Source organism: Balearica regulorum, chromosome 1 (assembly GCF_011004875.1).
Source record: "Balearica regulorum gibbericeps isolate bBalReg1 chromosome 1, bBalReg1.pri, whole genome shotgun sequence".
NCBI lineage: Eukaryota > Metazoa > Chordata > Aves > Gruiformes > Gruidae > Balearica > Balearica regulorum.
The window spans coordinates 20,911,194-20,931,762 of NC_046184.1; the positions used below are offsets into that span (position 1 = coordinate 20,911,194).

At 36.4% G+C, this 20,569-nt stretch overlaps 1 protein-coding gene across 12 annotated transcripts in view; it reads right to left on the bottom strand.

Annotated features, from left to right (window-relative positions):
• BRD1 (bromodomain containing 1) overlaps positions 1–20,569 on the bottom strand; it is a 76,067-nt gene that overhangs the window by 30,043 nt on the left and 25,455 nt on the right. For all 12 annotated transcript variants that reach the window (XM_075742486.1, XM_075742445.1, XM_075742435.1 and 9 more), the window contains 5 exons: positions 15,427–15,583; positions 8,845–8,976; positions 4,547–4,675; positions 3,424–3,736; positions 2,361–2,621 (listed from right to left, as the gene is read on the bottom strand). In XM_075742486.1, the coding sequence (XP_075598601.1) occupies positions 2,361–2,621; positions 3,424–3,736; positions 4,547–4,675; positions 8,845–8,976; positions 15,427–15,583 (992 nt within the window). The remainder of the gene's footprint in view (positions 1–2,360; positions 2,622–3,423; positions 3,737–4,546; positions 4,676–8,844; positions 8,977–15,426; positions 15,584–20,569) is intronic.

The window sequence follows — 20,569 nt, forward strand, 5'->3', positions numbered from 1 at the left end:
TTCCTATTCCATAATTATCAACCCAAAAAGATGTTAAAACCTTCTATCTTTCAAAAGAATCTTTGTAAATATAAATTAAGAAGAAGAAAGAAGATGCTTATGCTAGAGTAACTGTATGTGACCAACCTAATATTTATGCTATCACATGACATTTTAAAATTTAGTGAATTTTTCTAAGCCACTCGAAAAAAAGGTGTAAAAAAATCCAAGGGTCTAAGCCCTGTACCTGTAATGGATTAAATATTATCTCTGTATTGTTTTGGTTTTGGCTCAGCAATGCTTACTTGGAAATCCATGACTTCTAAGTGCAGAAAGATCTCTGCCCCATTGTTTAAGGTTTAATTAAACAATAGCATAGTTCATATTAAAAACACAGTTAAAGCATGACTATGCTCACATACTTTGAAGGCATACAAGTAGCAGAATTGATAAATAATGTTTCAGGAAGACACTTAGAATGAAATTTACAGTCAGATAAGCACATTTAAAGTACCACCAATTAAAAAAGCCTGCAGTTTACAATGTCCAAGGTGACTGTTCTTTGTGAACAAATTCTGATTTTCTTACAATTAATTAGAAAATATTCACAAAAGATTTAAGCACAGAAAAACACTTGAGAACTATTTAGACACTAAACCCCACATTTCATGGGGTTATTCTGGTATTGTATTTTTCACATAATCAGAAACTGAAAACTGAATTGCAAGGGGGTAATTCACAGCTCTTCTAAAGTCAGCTCCTGTAGAGATCCTGGACCAGGATTCTACTACTTTAATCATCTTTCTTTTTGGAAATTTGTTTTCTTTACTCCTCTAAGTACCTTCCCACTTCAGAATCGAAATTTGAACTAATGACTATTACTCTTCACTAGATCAGAATTGTAACAATGCCAATGAACTCTGGATCATGCTCTTCATTATGCTTTGTTTAAATGGAAGAAAACAGCTACTGCTCACTTTTGGACTATTTTTTGCACAACCACTGCAGTGAAAGGCTGTGTCATAAAAATGTTAAGCTATAAGTAAAAAAGTTAGTGTATCCATTATCTGCCAGAAACTACATTCCTAAAGAACTATATTCAGTAGCATCATTGCTTGAAGATTTAAAAAAAAAAAAAAAATTAAAAAAATCTATTAAGCATTTTAAGAATACTTAATGACCTCAGAACAAGATAAGCATGCTGATTCACGTACACTTTTTCTACTATTGTCATTCAAATCTCAAGTAAGTTATATGTTTGAAAAGCATTCTCTTAGTCACACTAAGAATTAAACACCAAGTTGCTGTTTGAATGGCAGTTAAGGACAGTCATTTTATTGACTTCAACTTTCAAAAATTTTGATAGCATCAAGCTGCACCAGACCCAGACGGTTTTATGTATTACCATGCTTCCACTTTCCCTTGAGCTCTTTCCTCCTCCCTCTATTCAGTACATGTAATCAAAATGAAACATGTCTCTAACTTGCCTAAAGAAAAATACATTAGCTTTTTAGAGAAGAGCTGATTGTGAAACAAACTCAATAGATTATTTTTTTTATTCTTTTTTTTAGAGAGACCAGATTTAAACATGAGCAATAAAGACCTCAGTAACTGATTTAAAAACTAAAAATGCAAATACAATGTTCAACTGAAATAGAAAGCTAGGTCTTTCTAGTATATCGCTGTCATGGAAATCAATGGGAATTAGCCAAGAGTAGATGCAGTTGTGAGGCCAATGTTTTGAGGAGGAAGAGAAGCACAAGGGGAAGGGCTGGTTAGATACAGCTGACTTGATTCTACAAAATGAAGTTTGTTAAGTCCTATCAGTATTTAGCTTTATTAGGAAAAAACCAAACCACAAAAAGAACAAAACCCAAAACCCACACACAACAAAACAACAACAACAAAAAAACCCAACCACCCCACCCCCCAAAAAAAAACCCCCAAACCTACCCTCCACCCTCCCTGGAGTCTGGAGTAGAGACTAAAAAAGCTACCAAAGACAGTACAATAGCCATAGCTTTCAGCACCAGTGACCTAGGGTCACATGATCCCTAATACATATTTTGGCATTTCAGTGAATTTCCAAAAGTACAAACATGTTTTCCACTCGGGCATTTCCGACTCCTTTTCACATGAGATTCTTTGTACTTTCATTTTGTAACACCTAAATTTTTAAAAAGCCTTACTACTGTGGAAAATAACGGAGGGAGGTTTTGTTTATAAAGATCATTCTCATATTCTTAAAATATTTGTTGTAAGTGGTTATTTGTCCATTTAAAATTTAAGTATAATATTCATTTATTACACTCTAACTCACATGAGTAAACCACCTGACTGAAGAGGTTCAGAACAGATTTAAACATAGTTTAAAATCTTACCTTCTTCTTCTCCATCTTGTTCTAATGCTGCACTTTCTTCTTCAAAACTTCCAATACCTGATTCTATTTGAGGAGCTTGGTTGTGTTGCTGACTTAGTTTGTTGCGAATAATGCTGATTTCTTTCTTTAACAGCTTTGCTCTTTTGCTCCTTGACCCACTGGATTTCATTGCACAGGTGAGATCAAGCTTTTCTAGCAACTCTCTCAGCTGTTCTTCCAAGGACATATGGGCTCTGTTTGCAGGATTCAGTAACCTATCCACTGAAGTCAAAAGATGTATAATTTAAAATGTGTGTTTCCCAGAATATTTCCCAGAATAATATCATCAACAGGAGGAAAAAAAAATAAAATTCACTTGCCAGAATTTAAAAATGTCATCAAAAAGCTACTAAGATTACAGTCTTAGTAGCTTCACTGTTACCAGTGAAGGAATGTTGAAATGAATTCCTGCTATATAATTACTGTTCTTCTTGATCAGCATTTTGCTCAAGAAAACTAAGTAGTAGAGCAAAGAATTAAAAGGTCAGAAGGAAGACTTAATTAATCCTTCCCACTCTAACAGATGATCTCCTTCTTGTCAAAGAGAAGGGCAAGATTATGGTTATAAAAGAAACATGTTAATTATTCTCCTTCGCTGCCAAAATCTCAGAAAACTGATGCGTACATCCAAATAATTTAATTCCTAGTATTACAAACGTGCTTGATTTGGTAGGTTATTTAAGAACGTGCTTAAGTTTATGTGCACTGATAGTAATTTTCCATGACTTACAAGCATATACAATCATGTGAAAGAAAATGCTCAATTTAAAAAACCTTTTTCATGTATCTTGTTAAATTAGGCTCTGGCAGTGTCAAAATCAGAATCTGGACTAACACCTTTTTTCTAACGACAGATCTAATAGAACAGAAACACTTGAATCTTTCAAGCAATGTTTTTAATGGCGGGGGGGGGGGGGGGCGGGATCTAGTCAGTAAACTGAACAGCAACAAACATCTATATGGAATGTATGCACAACGTGTAATGAGAAATGCAACTTTAAAAAATAATCCAGAAACATCTTACCATCTTCCCAAGAGAAAGGCTGGGGTGACTCAAGTTTAGGCCGTTCAGGTAAGTGCATTCCAGTTTCATTATTATAACCGATTCCTTCAGCATCTCGCCTAGCTTGCCTGAGAACTACACCTCCTTGATCTCTTAACCGCACTGCAGCTCTATAGAATATTGTATCTTTTGCATTGTATTTCATACAGTTATCTATGATAAGATTGAAGTCTTCTTCAAACTCACTGAGGTTTTTATAGCCTTGAGCATCTAACCGTTTTCGCATGGTAGAGAAATCCATAGGATGTTTAATGTGATCCAAATAGTCTGGAACCTTTGAATAAACATTTAAAACACAAATGGGTAAAATTATCCTATTACAGACAAAGTAACATTAGTTACTAGCTGATCCACATTTTTTAACGTATTTTGTAACGCCTCAAATCAAGAACTTCAAAATATAGCTTTGAATTGTACATCTTGATATTGCAAACATTTGCACCCCAACCGAAGTTTCCATATTACAAGGTTCTGCATCTTCGGTAACAAGTTTGACTCTACTAACAGATGCTGAAAGTACAGATTTTTAGCATTCTGCATTTTTATGTACATATTATACATGTAATTACGCATATGCACATTAATAAATGTATTTACACATACTAAATGTGTACATATGTATAATATATACGTGTATGTAGTATATGCACACATATATATACAATTTATATAGACATGTATGCACGTCTACATGTTATTTATACACATGTATATGTACACATACACACACACGTACGCTCTACCTAGTTTATCAGTAAATGAACAGGAATTTCATCTGCAAGTAAGAACACAGTATCCACATCTGAATTTTTAAGACACCCTTTGAGTTTGTTTTAATCAAATCATCTTATTGCAAAAGATCAATATGTACCCATGTTATTCCATACAAGTATTTCCCAGAAATTATTTTGGTATATGAGCATAAATAGACTTCCATTACAGTAAGTCATAACTCATAACGTAAATTACCAGAATAAAGATTAAAAGAACGCTGCTCCCAACTCTTAGGTACAATGATTTGCTCCTTGTACCTAAGTGCCACCAAGTCATATCTACACGTAAGGAAATACAGCTTAAAAAATACCTCTTTAAGGTTCACTGGCTGAGCAAATATACGAGCAGAATCCTTTTCCTGCAGCTGATCCAAAACCGATCGCAGAAGTACAGTAAATGGAGTAAGCTGAAGTTCCATAGCAACCTGCTCAATCTTGACCTAAAGAAGTAATAATTATCCAATTGAGCATTTGTCATTAAGATACTGTTTTAAAATTGTTTTGCAGCAATAGTACTTTAGACATGAAACACAATGTATTTAAGTAAATTAGTTCAGTGGTACTTTCAATACAACCGGTTGGCATTTGTCTGACATAATTTTCTGCTGATGAGTTTGTAAGAAAAATCATTCTCATCCTTTCATTGTAGACCCAACTCCACCTTTTCAGAAATCAAATTTATATTTTAACTATAAATTAATTTAGTTGCATTTTTAACTCTATTTCTTTTCTTTTAAAAGATGTTATATAATAACAGCTTTATATTTTGCCAACAATGTGAAAATAAGAACAAGAATGTAAACGTAACGTTAAAAATAAATTTCAGTTGTAGTGTCATGTTCAAAGTGTTAAAAGAGAATCTGATGAACATATACAGGCTACCTAAGACCAGAACAAAGAGATATTTTAAAGACAATGTTCTATGTAAACTTCAAGAAAATAATTTGAGAAACTAGGATCAACAACATCTTCAAATACTTCATCATCCTTCAGACTTTTCATTATTTTTGACAATATTACAACTCCTCTGTATTTTTATTTTCAGGCCATTTAAAGAGTCATCAACATTGAAACAGTCTTGTTATGGCAAAAATAAATTCTTAATAACACTTTAATGGTGTGTGTGTATACATATAATACAAACATGTAGAAGTATACACAAACACACACACATAACACACATGTGTATAAATAATAATACGTAATACATGTGTATAGCAAGTGATATATGAATGTACAGGAATGATGCCCGGAATTCCAGAAAGCACTCAAGAATTTCAAACTATATTAGCTTGCAAGGAATATTCACAGCTTGCAAAAAGTAAAAATGGAATGTTTTTTTATAAATAAGGACAATTAAAGACTCCTAGGTGCAAACATTTTGCTTTCACAGTTTTCATATAAAATGTTATCTTTCTGTATTATTGCTTTCCTCAAATCTCTTCTCACAGCAATGTTAACTCTAGAGTATCGTAGAACTTAGATACAGCTTTTTTTTTATTTGGTGACAAGAATAAAAGTGCTACTCAGTATAGGCATGTGTATTGGGAGAACCTGAAGAGATCAAATTTTCTACAGTTCTTCAGAAACCAATTATCTTTACACGTCTAACAGAATGGTTTGTTAAATACTTTCTCTACACCAATGCACGAGGAATGGGCAACAAACAGGAATTAGATGCCACCATGCTGCTAGAAAGCTACGACCTAATGGCCATTACTGAAGCTTAGTGGGATGAATCCCATGGCTGTCAGTGGCTACAGGCTATTCAGAAGGGGCAGGCGAGGAAGGAGGGGCAAAGGGATTGCCTTCTCCATCAAAACATAGATAGATTGTGAAGAGCTGTCTCTGAAGAATAGCCACAACCGCGTTGAAAGTTTATGGTTAAGAATCAGAGACCAAAGCAACAAAGGGAACCTTTGTAGCTGGTGTCTACCATAGGCCGCTCGATCAAGGGTAGCCTGCTGACAAAGCCTTCTTACTCCAGCTACAGGAGGCATCACGCTTGCAGGCTCTCATCCTGCTGGGGGACTATCAACCACTCTGACATCTGCTGGAAAAGTAGTATGGCAAGCTGCAGGCAATCCAGGAGACTCCTGGAGTGCATTGAGGATAACTTCTTAAGCCAGGTAATAGACAGCCCTACCACAGGGGATGTGATACTGGAACTGATGGTCACCAACGCAAGATTGGGGACATCACGATTGGAGGCAGCCTAGGCTACAGTCTTCACGCACTGGTGGAGTTTGCAGTCCTGAGGGATATGGGTCAGGCAAAGAGTAAAATCAGGATCCTGAATTTTAGGAAAACAAACTTCCAGACGTTCAAGGACTTAATCTATAGGACATCCTGGGAAACTGCCCTCTGGGACAAGGGAGCAGAGCAGAGCTGGCAGATCTTTAAGGATGCTTTCCATAGAGAGCAAGAGCTCTTGATCTCCAGGTGTAAGAAAACAGGAAAAGAAGGCAAGAGACTGGCATGGATGAATCAAGACCTGCTGGTCAACCTAAAGGGCAAGAAAGAAATGCACAGGCAGTGGAAGCAGGGACAAGTATCCTAGGAAGAGTACAGGGACGCTACCCGCTTGTGCAGGGAGGAAGTCAGGAAGGCCAAGGCATGGCCGGAGCTGAACTTGGCCACGGATGCAAGTAACAACAAGAAGGGCTTCTACAGGTATGTCAGCCAGAAAAGGAAGGTTAAAGAAAGTGTACCCCCTGATGAACACAACTGGCAAACGGGTAACAACAGGTGAGGAGAAGGCTGAGGTACTCAACAACTTTTTTGCCTCAGTCTTCACTGGCAACCTCTCCTCCCACATCTCTGGAGTGGATGGAGCTCAAGGTAGGGACTGGGGGAGCAAAGTCCCTCCCCACTGCAAGAGAACATCAGATTCAAGACCACTTGAAGAACCTGAACATATAGAAATTTTTGGGACCCGACCAGATGCATCCCAGAGTCCTGAGGGAATTGACTGATGTAGTTGTCAAGCCACTCCCCATGATACTTGAAAAGTCATGGCAGTCAGGTCAAGTCCCCAACGACTGAAAAAAGGGAAACATTGCACCCATTTTTAAAAGGGGTAGAAAGAAGGACCCTGGGAACTACTGACATGTCAGCCTCACCTCTGTGCCTGGGAAGATCTTGGAATAGATCCTCCTAGAAGTTATGTTAAGGCACACGGAGGACAGGGAGGTTATGTCAGACAGCCAGTGTGGCTTCAACAAGAGTAAGTCTTGCCTGACCAACCTAATGGACTTGTATGACTGAGTGACTACATCAGTGGACAGGGGAAGAGCTACAGATATCATCTATCTGGATTTCTGTAAGACCTCTGACACGGTCCCCCATAACATCCTTCTCTCTAAATTGGAGAGATATGATGGATAGACTGGTAGATGAGGAATTGGCGGGATGGTTGCATCCAGACAGTAGTGATCAATGGCTCAATGTCCAGATGGAGATCAGTGATGAGCAGTATCCCTCAAAGGTCTGTATTGGGACCGGCAATGTTTAATATCTTCATCAATGACACAGAGAGTGGGACAGAGTGCACCCTCAGCAAGTTTGACAACGACACCAAGCTGAGTGGTGTAGCTGACATGCCTGAGGGACAGGATGCCATTCAGAGGGACCTGGACAAGCTCAAGAAGTGGGCCCATGTGAACTTTATGAGGTTCAACACAGCCAAGTGCAAGGTCCTGCACGTGAGTTGGGGCAACTACCAGTATCAATACATGCTGGGGATGAAGGGACTGAGGGCAGTCCTGAGGAGAAGGACTTGGGGGTACTGCTGGATGAAAAGCTGGATGTAAGCTGGCAATATGCACCTGCAGCATAGGCGGCCAACTGTATCCTGGGCTGCATCAAAAGAAGGATGACCAGCAGGTCAAGGGAGGTGATTCTGCCCCTCTACTCTGCTCTCATGAGACCCCACCTGGAGTACTGCATCCAGCTCTGGGGTCCCCAGTACAAGAATGACATGGACCTGTTGGAGTGAGTCCAGAGGAGAGCCACAAAAATGATCAGAGGACTGGAGCACCTCTCCCATAAGGACAGGCTGAGAGTTGGGGTTGTTCAACCTGGAGGAGAGAAGGCTCCAGGGAGATCTTGTAGCAGCATTTCAGTACTTAAAGGGGGCTTTATAAGAAAGATGGGGACAAAACTTTTAGTAGGGCTCGTTGCAAGGGGTAATGGTTTTGAACTAAAAGAGGGTAGATTCAGACAAGACATAAGGAAGAAGTGTTTTACAATGAGGGTAGTGAAGCACTGGAACAGGCTGCCCATGTCCCATCCCTAGAAACACACATGGTCAGATTGGATGGGGCCCTGAGCAACCTGATCTAGTTGAAGACATCCCTGCTCATTGTAGGGGGGTTGGACTAGATAATCTTCAAAGATCCCTTCAAACTCAAACCATTCTATGATTGTATGACAATTTTATATATTTTAAACAGTTTGCATGAGTGCACGCATGTACATACGTTTCTTGATCCTACCTGATGATTAAAAGAAACACTGCAGTCCTTCTATTACAAAAACTGTGTGTGAGAATACTTAGACTATCTTTCCTTCTGGAAAGTTTCACCAAATTAAAAGGTACTCCAATTACCTGCTCTCTTTTTAATTTTTCACGCTTACGTATAAGTTCAATCAACAGACGTGCTCTTTCAAGATCATGGCGCAGCCTTTGCCAGTACTTCAGTTTTTCTTTTAAGGCTTGCATTTCTTCATCATCTTCTCTCTAAGAAAGAATCAAAAGGTTTTCATGAAATGAAAAATGTTAACCTCTTTTTATAAGGTAGTTTTATGCAATTATAGAACGTATTCACAGGAAAGGAGAAACTATTGTCTTACAGTTATGTCACTTGGTTATAAACTTCATACTGCAACGAAAGAAAACCTTTGGTCAGAGTATCTTACAGAGTTTCTCAACTGTCTAGCTGAAAACAAAATCTATAAACTGGAAAGCAATCCTATGGTGAAGGCTATTTACATCAGAAAAAGCTACATAGCAAACAGCAACCTAGCAGTATAACAAGCTACAAAATAAAATTTGATATATTCACATCAAAATGCAAACCAGGTGAACATCATCAGCTTCTTCAGAAACTCAAGCCTGGTAGAAACAAATTGTGCTAAACACAGTCCACTTCCCCCACACCCAGCAGAATTAGGACATACTTGTAACAGAACAAAATCATTACCACTTCTGAGGACAGGAAATGAAAAACAGTTTATTAAATAATACAGGAACTTCAAATAGTACTGCAAATGGGTAATGCAGTAATACAACCTTTCAGTGAATGGATGAAAGAATTTAATTCACACATTTTTAGGAAGAAGTAGTGTTTAAATACTTGCAGTATGTAGTTTGATTTGTACATACACAATAAATAGCCTTTCTTGTTTGTTTTTACTATTTTTCATTAGAAAAAGGAGGATATTGGAATACTACCTATAGTGTTCAAATAGTATTGGTAATTCACCAGAAACAAGGCCATAAAATAGTAAAAGTCCTGATATTAGTACCAAGTATCCAAAAGAAACATCTGCTTTGGAAAATTACATTTAAAATGAGTATTTTATAAAAGAGATCCAAAGCTTTGTATGCTTGCCTGTAATTAGCATAATGCAATATACACTTGATAAGTAATCATCAGGTAGTGTTTTTTTTAAAAAAAAAAACAAACCTAACACAACTAAACAATAAATTCCATAAGTTATAAAAACTAGGAGACAGAGGAATAAAGAAAACAGGCAAAGCAGATGAACACTAACCAACATTACAGATTGTTACACTCAAAGCAAAAACCTCCTTAACAGAAGGATAATTTAGAAATATCATAAGTCCTCTAAAGGAAAGCTTGTGCAATTTTTCAGACAGAAGGTTCCAGAAATAGAATTGCAAAAACTGGCAGTTTAAAAAAAAAAATCTAATAAAGTGCTATGACTCTATGTTCTGCATTGTATTTTATTGGTTTATATACTTTTTAAAACTGAATGCGTAGAAGCTGTGAAGTTAGTTTTATTCAAACCTCTTGACTTCACTTAAGCTGAAAATCCTTAACTATCAACTATCTCTGTATTACAATAAAGCAATCTTGAAACAAGTTTGTTCCTCTTTAAAAAAAAAACCAAAAAAACAAAAAAAAACCCACCCCACAAAAAAAGGACCAAAAAATTGTAGCTAGAAACTTCCAGTTCCCTTTCCTAATGACTGTTAATACTGACAGTTTTAATTTCTTTTAAGGAGTTAAATCTTGACTTCCACACGTAATCATTTAACTGTTGAGGGCCAGAACAATACAAAGTAAATTTTGACAGAATATTAATATGCAGATTTTCAATTCCTTAAAATTCTCAGAGACTCACTGATTTATAAAGTCTACACTGCCACTAACTGCTGGTCTCCTACACCCCTTCATCTCCAAGTACAGATCCTATGTGTGGAAAAGCAACCTAATTGTTAACTGACATAGCTATATAATTTTTTCATAGTTTTACTGTTTTTCAGGACCAGAATTATGTTGTGGCTATTGCTAAAAGTGGAAAGCTTGTCCTCCCTTTGCTTGCAGCCATTCAGAGGTCGTTCTTTTGCCCTACATAATTGCACAGTTCATGAAACTGGGGAACTGACCCTGCTGAAAGCTGTGTCAATAAAACCATACCAGTTTTAGGGTGGGTCAGGAAACTTAAATACAGCAAGAAAAAAAATGTTACTTTGTTACACCAGGTCTTGGGGAAGTTCACTAGAGACTTAAGTATTTGGCTAAATCTGAAGGTGCAGCTGCACCTTTTATTTTTTTTTTTTAAGAAAAAAAGATTCTTTTAGTTGAATCAGTTGTTTGACCAATTTCATTCCATAAAATAGGCAGGGAGGTGTAAATCTGCAGATGTGACCTAAAGCATCAAGAACACCTTGTTTGCTTTTTTAATGCACACATACACTCTCTTCTTGAACGTCACTTGGGCTTGGGGATTAATACCAAGCCTTCAATTTTTTGACACTTCTATGCGAGTAATGGCGACACAGAGGGTTTAATAGCTAAGACAAACTCCCTTTACTCTAATCTAATTATTACCCAACATACAACATGTACCTTTATTAGATTAAAAGATCCAAGCAAGCTGAGAAGAGCATGATGCACTGGTTTCCAATATCTAATCAGTAAATTCTTGCATAAAAATAGTTCCTTTCAAAATTTTTAGTTTTCAATAGCATTCTGACAAGGAAAGCTTCCATTAACCTCCTGGTAAAGGAGTTCTTCCAAATCTTTCTTTCGATAACAAAGCCAGAAAATTTCTTCTGGCTGATGACATTAAAAAAATTTAGAAAGAGACTGTGGTATTTTCTGATGGACTTAGTTCTTGCTGAACACCAAATATTATCTAGAAAAGCTAAACCCGACACATTTATTAATACTGGATGAAAACACTTCCAAGTCCATACACTGAACTTGCATTAACTGAGAACTGGTGTTCAGCTCCAACTCCCACCATGAGCATGGTACCAGTCTCTGCATCCTAGCAAGAATACTGTCAGTGTACCAACAGATCACTCCTTAAGCTGGATGTGAATACATGGGGACAGCCTCACTTCCTACAGGGACTGTAACTTAATATAAGCCAAACAAAAACAGAATTATAGTGCTGAAATCAGATCCTGATCAATACAGTTAGTTTTATTAAAATCCTCATGGCACTTGTATGCCAATCACTCAAAACCATTTACTGGTTGCAACTTGTGTTCTTACTGAACTCTTCAGTGCAGATATATCACCTTAGTCACCAGCACCTTCCACTTCATTTCTCCAAACAGCAGTTTTAAACCAACCTCACTACAGCAGCAGCAAGCTACTACACTTAAATTTCACGACTTGTTTTTATTCAAGCATTCCAAGTACAGCAAAAAAACTAAAATAATGGGGTTGTAAATTTATTAAGAGTATTTCCAATACCTTTCCTGAATTTCTAGGTGGAGAGAGAAGTGATAGTATAAACCATTCTTTCAGAGAATTCCTTGCTCCTGAAGATGGTGAGGTAGTATATAAGCCAAGATCATCTTGCCTGGTTTAGAACTGCTAGTTGATATAACGTCACCTTCAAAAGCATATCATAACTGAGCTCTGAAATATGTTCATTAGGATGTAATTCTAAATCATGAAGGCTTCCCGCCCTGCAAATTTGTTCTAGTAAACAAACATTAGAGACAGATCAAAACCACCTTCAATTAGGCATCTTGAAACCATTTTCAGCATTTTGGTTCCTCATCTCAACATTTTTTTTCAGTTTTAATAATAATAGTTATATTTTTTTTAAAATCTCCTCTGAATCTGTATTACATCAGTGTTTATGTTTCTTTGACTGAAAACCTATTTAGGCTTCTTGATGTTCTGACCTCTCACATAAAGTAAGGTAAAAAGAATTTTGCCATCTAAACCAAAATGAACAAAATAATCATCTATATCTCAAAAATGGAGGCATTCCACAACAGCTATCCCACAGCCGTTTATTAGTCTTCAGTATGGTTTGGCTTACACTTGGGGTAACGAAGATGACTAAGGCATCAAATGCTTTGTAGTTATGACTACTTTAATAAGTATTATAAATACTTGTTGAAGATGCTACGGAGAAGACACATCATCATACACAGGACACAGAAAAGCACTACCTACACGTTTTTCATCAACAGAATCATTTAATACTCAGTTTTGCTTGAAACTTGCTTTTTCTTTTCAAGACAAAGTTAATTTCAATTATAAGTTTTTATGAATGAAGTCTCAGAAGTGCCCCTATTTTGAATAAACCAATATAAATAGTTTCCAATTAATTTAGAAAATATTTTCATTATTTTCTTAAGAATAGTGCATAGTTCTGAAATTAGCAAAGAAAGAAATAGCATTTGTACAGGAGTGCTAGCAGGCAAAGGGATTTTAAACAGCTCCTACCTAAGCCTTATTTTATTATAACCAAACATCAGTTAGAAGAATTGTTTTACCTTGGTAGTTACTATTTAAATATTTAGAAATGTTGCAGTCTCATCATGCCATCTCAGTAGGAAAACTTCCCAACTACCAACTAGCAAGTATAACTTTTTCAGACACCGACTGAGTCACATGAGCCCCAGACTTTTGTGTTTGATTTTATTGTTTTTAAGGACTCAAGCTGATTTAAGGAAAAAAAGTCTACTATCTGAATAAATTAACTTCAGCTATTATTAGGTAACTGCCAGACATCGCTTTCAGAATAGAAACTTCTCATACATAATTAAAATATTAATCAAACATTAGAAGTAGAATACAAAATATTTTAGAGAAGTTACAACCCAAAAAATACTGTTAAAATGGAGTAATACAGAAGCAATGAAAGAAAGATAAACAAATGGCCAATTTATATTCAACATTAATTCCACCTAAAAGAAACTCCAGTATCTCAGCTACAAGGAAAGGCTGAGGTAGCTGGGACTGTTCAGCCCAGAGAAGAAAAGGCTCAGTGGGGGAAATCTCATCCATGTATATAATAAACACCTGAAGGGAGGGCGCAAAGACGACAAAGCCAGGCTCCTTTCAGTGGTGTCCAGTGACAGGACCAGAGGCAATGGGTACAAAGTGAAAAAAAGAAGGGTCCCTCTGAACATCAGAAAACACTTTTTTAAAAAAACCAAACAAACAAACAAAAAAAAACCCCTCAAACCTGTGAGAGTTGCAGAGCACTGGTACCGGTTGCCCAGGGAGGCTGTGGAGCCTCTACCCTTGGAGATACGCAAAAGCTGTCTGGACATGGTCCTGGACAACTTGCTCTAAGCGGCCCTGCCTGAACAGTGGGTTTGGCCCAGATTAACTCCAGAGGTCCAACCTTCCAACCTCAACTGTTCTAGGAATTATTAATTAGTTTTTCTCATGAACAGCTAAGAAAAGAAGCACACACAAAAAGGACAGATCAAATAATTAAGAAGCAGTGTTGACCATGGTATTTTTATGACTACATCAATTAATAACTTAATCAGCAAATAGCAACACAATTCAAACAAAAATAGTTAAGCTTTAAAGGGGAAGAAAAATCTCAGTTTAATACAAGTAAATGATTATAAAATGCATTCTTAAGTTCTAGAGCCTATTTTGCAGGAACAATTCCACTGGTAGTCAAACACCTGGAGAATGGAAAAAGCAGAGCCAACTACGTTTTCAGCACAATTAAAAAAGGTTACTGGGATGCAAGAAGAATTTCCACATCATGATGCTTCAGAGCATTTCAAGGTCTACACGCATGGATCCATATACAGAATTCAGAACAGAATTTTTAATTATTTTTGAACCTAACCAGTGACTTTAAACCAAAAAAATAAAAGACCTGCCAAAATATCTAATGTCACTGAAGAGCTGTTAGTATTACAAAAAATAGGAAACTGTTGACATTTAAAAAATGGGAAGCAGAAGAATACAACTTTCTGCATCTGATACACATCTGGAATGACTGTTTTTCTGTTTTTCAGCAATTCTGACTGGTAAATGTGTACGACTTTACCCAACCTAGATGCATTTTAGATAGGATGAGTTTTACTTGAATAAAATATCAGCATAAATTTATGCTTGTCTACAATCCCACTTAACTACATCAAAAGTGAAACTAAAAGTTGAAACAGGTCTTTGAACTTCACCAACAACTTCCTCTTTGTTCTGTTACTACCGAATAAGGTGAGCAATAAGCATGTGAATTTGAAAACTGTAAACTAGCACGTCTAACCATTACTCTGTAAAAAACCCCATTTTTCTCAGTTATGTGTCAAAGACAACATTTGCTTTGCATCTTTTGATGAAATTAAAATAAAATTTATTAACTTATGAACTCATAGCACATTGAGGAATGAGTTACAAAAACCCCAAAATATTAGTCAATGAACAATGGTATTACGATAGTTTTGCTGGCAGTATTTTTGTGAAATATTTAAGCAAAACAAAAGAACTCGCAGAAATATTTCTTTTTTTTTTAATATCTCACAAATTAAAAAGGATTAGATAATGCCCAATTTCCAATATAGGACATATTACTTAAGAATAAGGTAAAGAATTTAGTCAGTGCTGAATAAAAGAAAGTTTATACTCTCTGCAATGTTTCCTGGTTAATTTTTTACTTTATAAAAACTAGAGATGTTCTGATTTCTTTACTTACAAGTAAAAAGTGTGGCACATACCTGTTGTGTGTTTCTTTGTGACTGTAAACTGGACTGCAGCCTTCTCAACAGAGGAACACCATTCCTAGACAGTCTTTTAAGCAACCAGTAACTGTGCACTCGTTCAACAAACTGCTTCTTCCGCTGAATGGCCACCTGATTCATAATCTTATTTAATCTAAAATATGGAAAAACTGATATTGTATTTTTCACAGTAAAGCATAAAATATATTTGTCTATGGAAGTTAAAAATCACATATATCTATGAATGTATAATGTAACAACAGCAATGATCACCGTATTACTAATTTATTTCAGTGACATCCTTTTCAGTACAATTATTTCTGAGCAGTAGATTACAATCAAATACATCCACATAACACTGTAGTTTCATATTAAAGTGCTTTATAAAGCTAAGGGCATAATTTTCTTTTTTTCATTATCTCAAGAGCAATGCCAGATTAGGGCTGAGAAGACAGCCTAATGTGCATTTTAGAATAATTTTCCTATTGAAAATAAAATCAGAAATAAAGCTCTAAAATGCTACAAAAGTTTTCAGATCATTTGTTGCCATCTTCATACAGAATTAGTAGTTTATTTTAAAGAGAATATATCTTCAAACTTTTTACATAAAAACATGCAACAAAAAGCTTGTATTACTCATCTACTAATATTAATTTTTTTGTAAATCAAACAAACATAAAATGCAAAACAAGAGAACACTTACGGTTTTACACCACACATATGATGAAAAGTTCCACACACAAAAGATGTGAGAGGATGATACAAACAATTAAGCAAAGTATCTTGAATAAATAAATAGTATTTTGACCAAACTTGTGCTTTAACAGATGCCAATACTGTTTACAAATACTCTAGGAAAGTGCTACATGAAAATCACATGCAAGAACCTTGCCTCCTATTTTTTAAATGACACGTTAAAATGTCCAAGTTTCACACACAACACTAAACTGTCAAAACTTACTTTCAAAAACAAGTTTATCTGAAACAGATAGTCAACTCCCTGTATCTTGAAATCACAGCAAAAAAAAAAAATGCAAAAAAAGTTGATGGTTGTAGAATGAAAGGTTTTGTCTTTGTATGATACCGCAGGGATTTGTCACTGGTGGCAGTCCTTGCAAAATTAACACAAGATGCCCCAAGGCACCAACAACCTGGGGGATTGTTCATTCGTTATGGTGCAGGAGTGAGTTGGAGAGAGAGAAAAGGCTTTCCCTGAGCTGGATGTAAACCAATTACAGAAAGGATAATATCAATGAACAGAAATCTGTTAATTCTCCACTCAGTATATTACTATCCATAGCAAAACTCTACAATGAATAGTGGTAGGTTTATCAGAGATTCTCCAATGAAATTTAATACCAGAATAAGCAAAACTAAATTCAAGAAATGCCTGATTTGTAGAGCTACCATGAGGCATTTAAATAAAAATCACAAACATATACACATATTAGTATTCTTCTGCTTTTTCCCTTTTAGTATTAGGAATAAAGCATTTTCTCAGGTAAGTGATAGAAAAACAGTAGTAAAATACCTAAACAAAATGTAAAGCTATAAGTAAACCTTGGGTAAAATGATTTTTAAGAATAGCTGAGAAACTTGAATGATATTTTTCAGACAGACATATAAATGAGTCTACCCAGAGTTCACCAAAGGGTTTTTTTTCTGGGCTGCACATAAGATAAGGTCCAATAGGTCTACTCAGTGCTATGGTAACTACAGCTAGAGAGCTTTTGGTCATCACAGGGTAAAGGCAGAGCAAACACAGGTTTTCTTCAAAATACTGTGCCATTGTGTCCTTTGGTTCTTCAGTGACATTGTTTTTCAATGAACAACTAAGTCAGTTAGGCATTCTTGAAAAATTTTAGCTTGACTTAAAGCTTAGAAAGTCTGCAGATGGACTTAGGACTGTCTTGTAAGTCTGACTGAAGGGCAGAGGCAGGCTCCACAAAGACTTACTCAATGCAGAACAGGCCTTGATGTGACCATATTAAACTTCAAACACAACAGAATTACAATTAATCACAGAATACAATTACAATCAAATAATTACTTTCACATCTCTCTCTTGGAAAAAGCAAAACCTACTGAACTGAGTCAAAAAAAAGTAGAGCTAAACATATATCTATTTGGAAAGATCTGAGAATCGTCACTTAAAGAAAGGTGCCTTGGCTTCATGCCCATCAGATGTGGCAAGACTAAGTAAACATCTTTAATTATAGCTTTAAGTACATTTGCCCATGCACATAACAAACCATTCTATTCACAGATAATTACAATAGTAAAGTGCTAGAATAAGCTCAGGAAAGATGTTCACAGAAGATACTCTGCAACTTTCAAAATACAAATAAACAGAAGGTAATTCGGAGTGCAGAAACAAAGGGTAGGAATCTACTCCTCTCTGCCTTGCCTCCAAATAAAACCAAACAAATACTGGCTGCTCGTATTTCACTTAGACACTAGACTTCGGCAGTGGCAATATACCACCAATCGCCTCTTTAATTTCTCAAAATACAGAGGTCAGAAGCTCTTCACATGGCAGGTATCTACAGAGCCTCTACACTACGATCTTAGTGATACGGTGCGGATGTTACACCTGCTGTTAGACCCTAAGAACCCACTAACTATAGCACAGTTCTTTGATCATCTTTTTGCTTAGTCAGATACTCCCAGGTAGAATTGTACTGTCTGAAACGCTTTAGATTTTGACAGACAATACAATCACTTTGGGGAAATAAGATACAAATTATCCACTGCTGTAGAACCCTAGAAGTAGCATAGACTGGGTATTGATTTTGAAGCTCCCGCCCTTGAGTGCGCTACCATATTGGGAAAGAGGTTCTCGCTCACAAAGATACATTCAGCTGCAGTGAAGATGAACACAAGCATGAAATAAGGCACACAGGTATGCACCAGTCTTGAGTAAGTTCCTTTCTGCTACCTGAGCTTGAAGTAAATCTGTAAATGTTGAAACTAAATTTTCAAACTAGAATTCTGAATTTTTTGAGGTCTTGAAGGAGCTTGCTACACATTCCACTTCCTTTTTTTTTTTTTTTAATAAAGAGATGTACTTTAAAAGAAGTTATTGAAGAATAAACAAAATGTATATATTTGAGGCAGGTAAGGGAGAGCTATTTGAAGACTTTTTAGTTTTGCAATACAGGATCTGACTTAACACAAGACAGGATTAACTGCTACACTACACTAACAAATCCCCCATGCGGAGGCAAGGCTTACAGAACTTAGGTCACCTGCCAGAACGACACAAAACACCTCAGCAAAGGCACGTTTTTGCGAAGGTATTGGTCCACCCTAGAACTTCTTCCATGTATAAGAATATCAGGAAAGAACAGCTTTCTGTAATGGTTTATTTTCTAATGGCAAGTCAAGTAAAGTAAGTACTAGGAGGAAAAAAAAACATCAAACAGATACTTAAACCACACATTTAAACACAAGTGTATCAACTGAACCTGTGCTTTCTCTTCAGAAAAAAATAGATCTCATTGCAATGAGCAATCTCATTATTTAATATTTTTTTATCTCTCTGTTAAGATTGCGAAATAAGTGCAAGACCACTATTAAAGACAGCCTACAGAGAATGTAGGAACATACATCTGGAAGATACTACTAGAGTTACTGTCTTCCCTATCACAACTGGCTTTAGATAAACCAAGGGGGGGGGGGGAAGAAGCCACAACTATAAGGACTACAGAAAGCAAGCAGGGAGACGAGAAGTGTTCTTGCTGTCCAGGTTCCGCATGGAACAGAAAATTTGTTAAGACAAAATTCCCAAGGAGCATTCTGAAATGGACCAAGCTAAGCAGTAAATACTGTTCTCTCAAAACATTTAAACAATTAACACAAGTTAAACTCAGAGCAGAACAGTTCTTACGCTGCAACTTGCTGCAACCTGAACTACTGTTCTGAAGCCTTAAGAACAGCTCAGTGTAGTTCACAGTATGTTGTTTTTCCCTCATCAGTTATGTAAAATAAAGTATATTGAAAGAAGAATTTGAGAGTTCTTAAATAGGTGGCTGTGCTCCCATGAAATTCAGTAGCTGCTGTTATATAACTGGTCCCATAAAAGAAGCATTAGGTTTCAAGCTGATAACCAATGCAACCTTTTGATGTTTTGGCACCACCAGTCATATTCCCTCTTGCTTTTTCCAGGTTTTTGGGGTTTTTTTTTTGGCTACATTCCAAGACTACACAGATATGAAAACACTTTTCAAAATTTCAATGTTTTATTTGTGCCACACGCAACTGAGAAAGCCAGTATTACTTCCCCTCCCCAGCCCTACTTGTATCTGACTGTGAAACACTGTGACATGCACTGCAAACATGATACAGAAGTATTGTACAATTCCCTGCTTATCTTTTAAAAAGGGAAAGGTCCCTTTTCAACTTAGCTTTCCAACAGCACCTGCAGTTCCCAGCCTGAAACCGTAGTTTAGGGTGAAGTGTAAATTACGGCATTAACATTATGCTGCACTTACAAAAGCAACAGAAGGAGGAGAGGAAACTGGTTTGTTTTGAAAGGGTAAGACAAATAATGAAAGTTAATATACAACAGCTTTGATGAGATAGTGTAATTTATCTGCTGATCTACACTCTCTCCTCACATGGAGGCATTTGATACATAATCTATCCTCCAAAGGGTGATACTCTTAATGCACTGGTGAAAGCATTCAGAGAAAGCTGTGCTACTCAGTCCTGTGTTTCCTCAGCTTTTAGATAAATGCATAAAATTATTTTCATCAACATAAGACATCTGCTCTCATCATATTAGCAATCACACAGCTTCCTCCTTCCTACTCAGGACTGCCTTCCTCTCCCAGTTTCAGTTACATGTCATTGTGGCAACTACAGCAAATGGTTACAAGAAAAAGTGAAAACAGTATTTTTAGTGACTAACTATGTGGCAGTTTAACGTACAACGAGAGATAAAGAGCCACTTTTCTATTAATCACCACTAACCGCTCCACAGACCATACATGCTTTTTCACCCCACAGATATTATTTTAGTATTATAACATACAAAGACTTCTATAGCATCTCTCCATTCTCAAGTTTTCGAAATACAAACTGGAGAGAAAATTTCTGTTAAGAAAGTATGTGATTTTGCCAGTATTACTGTAGTAAC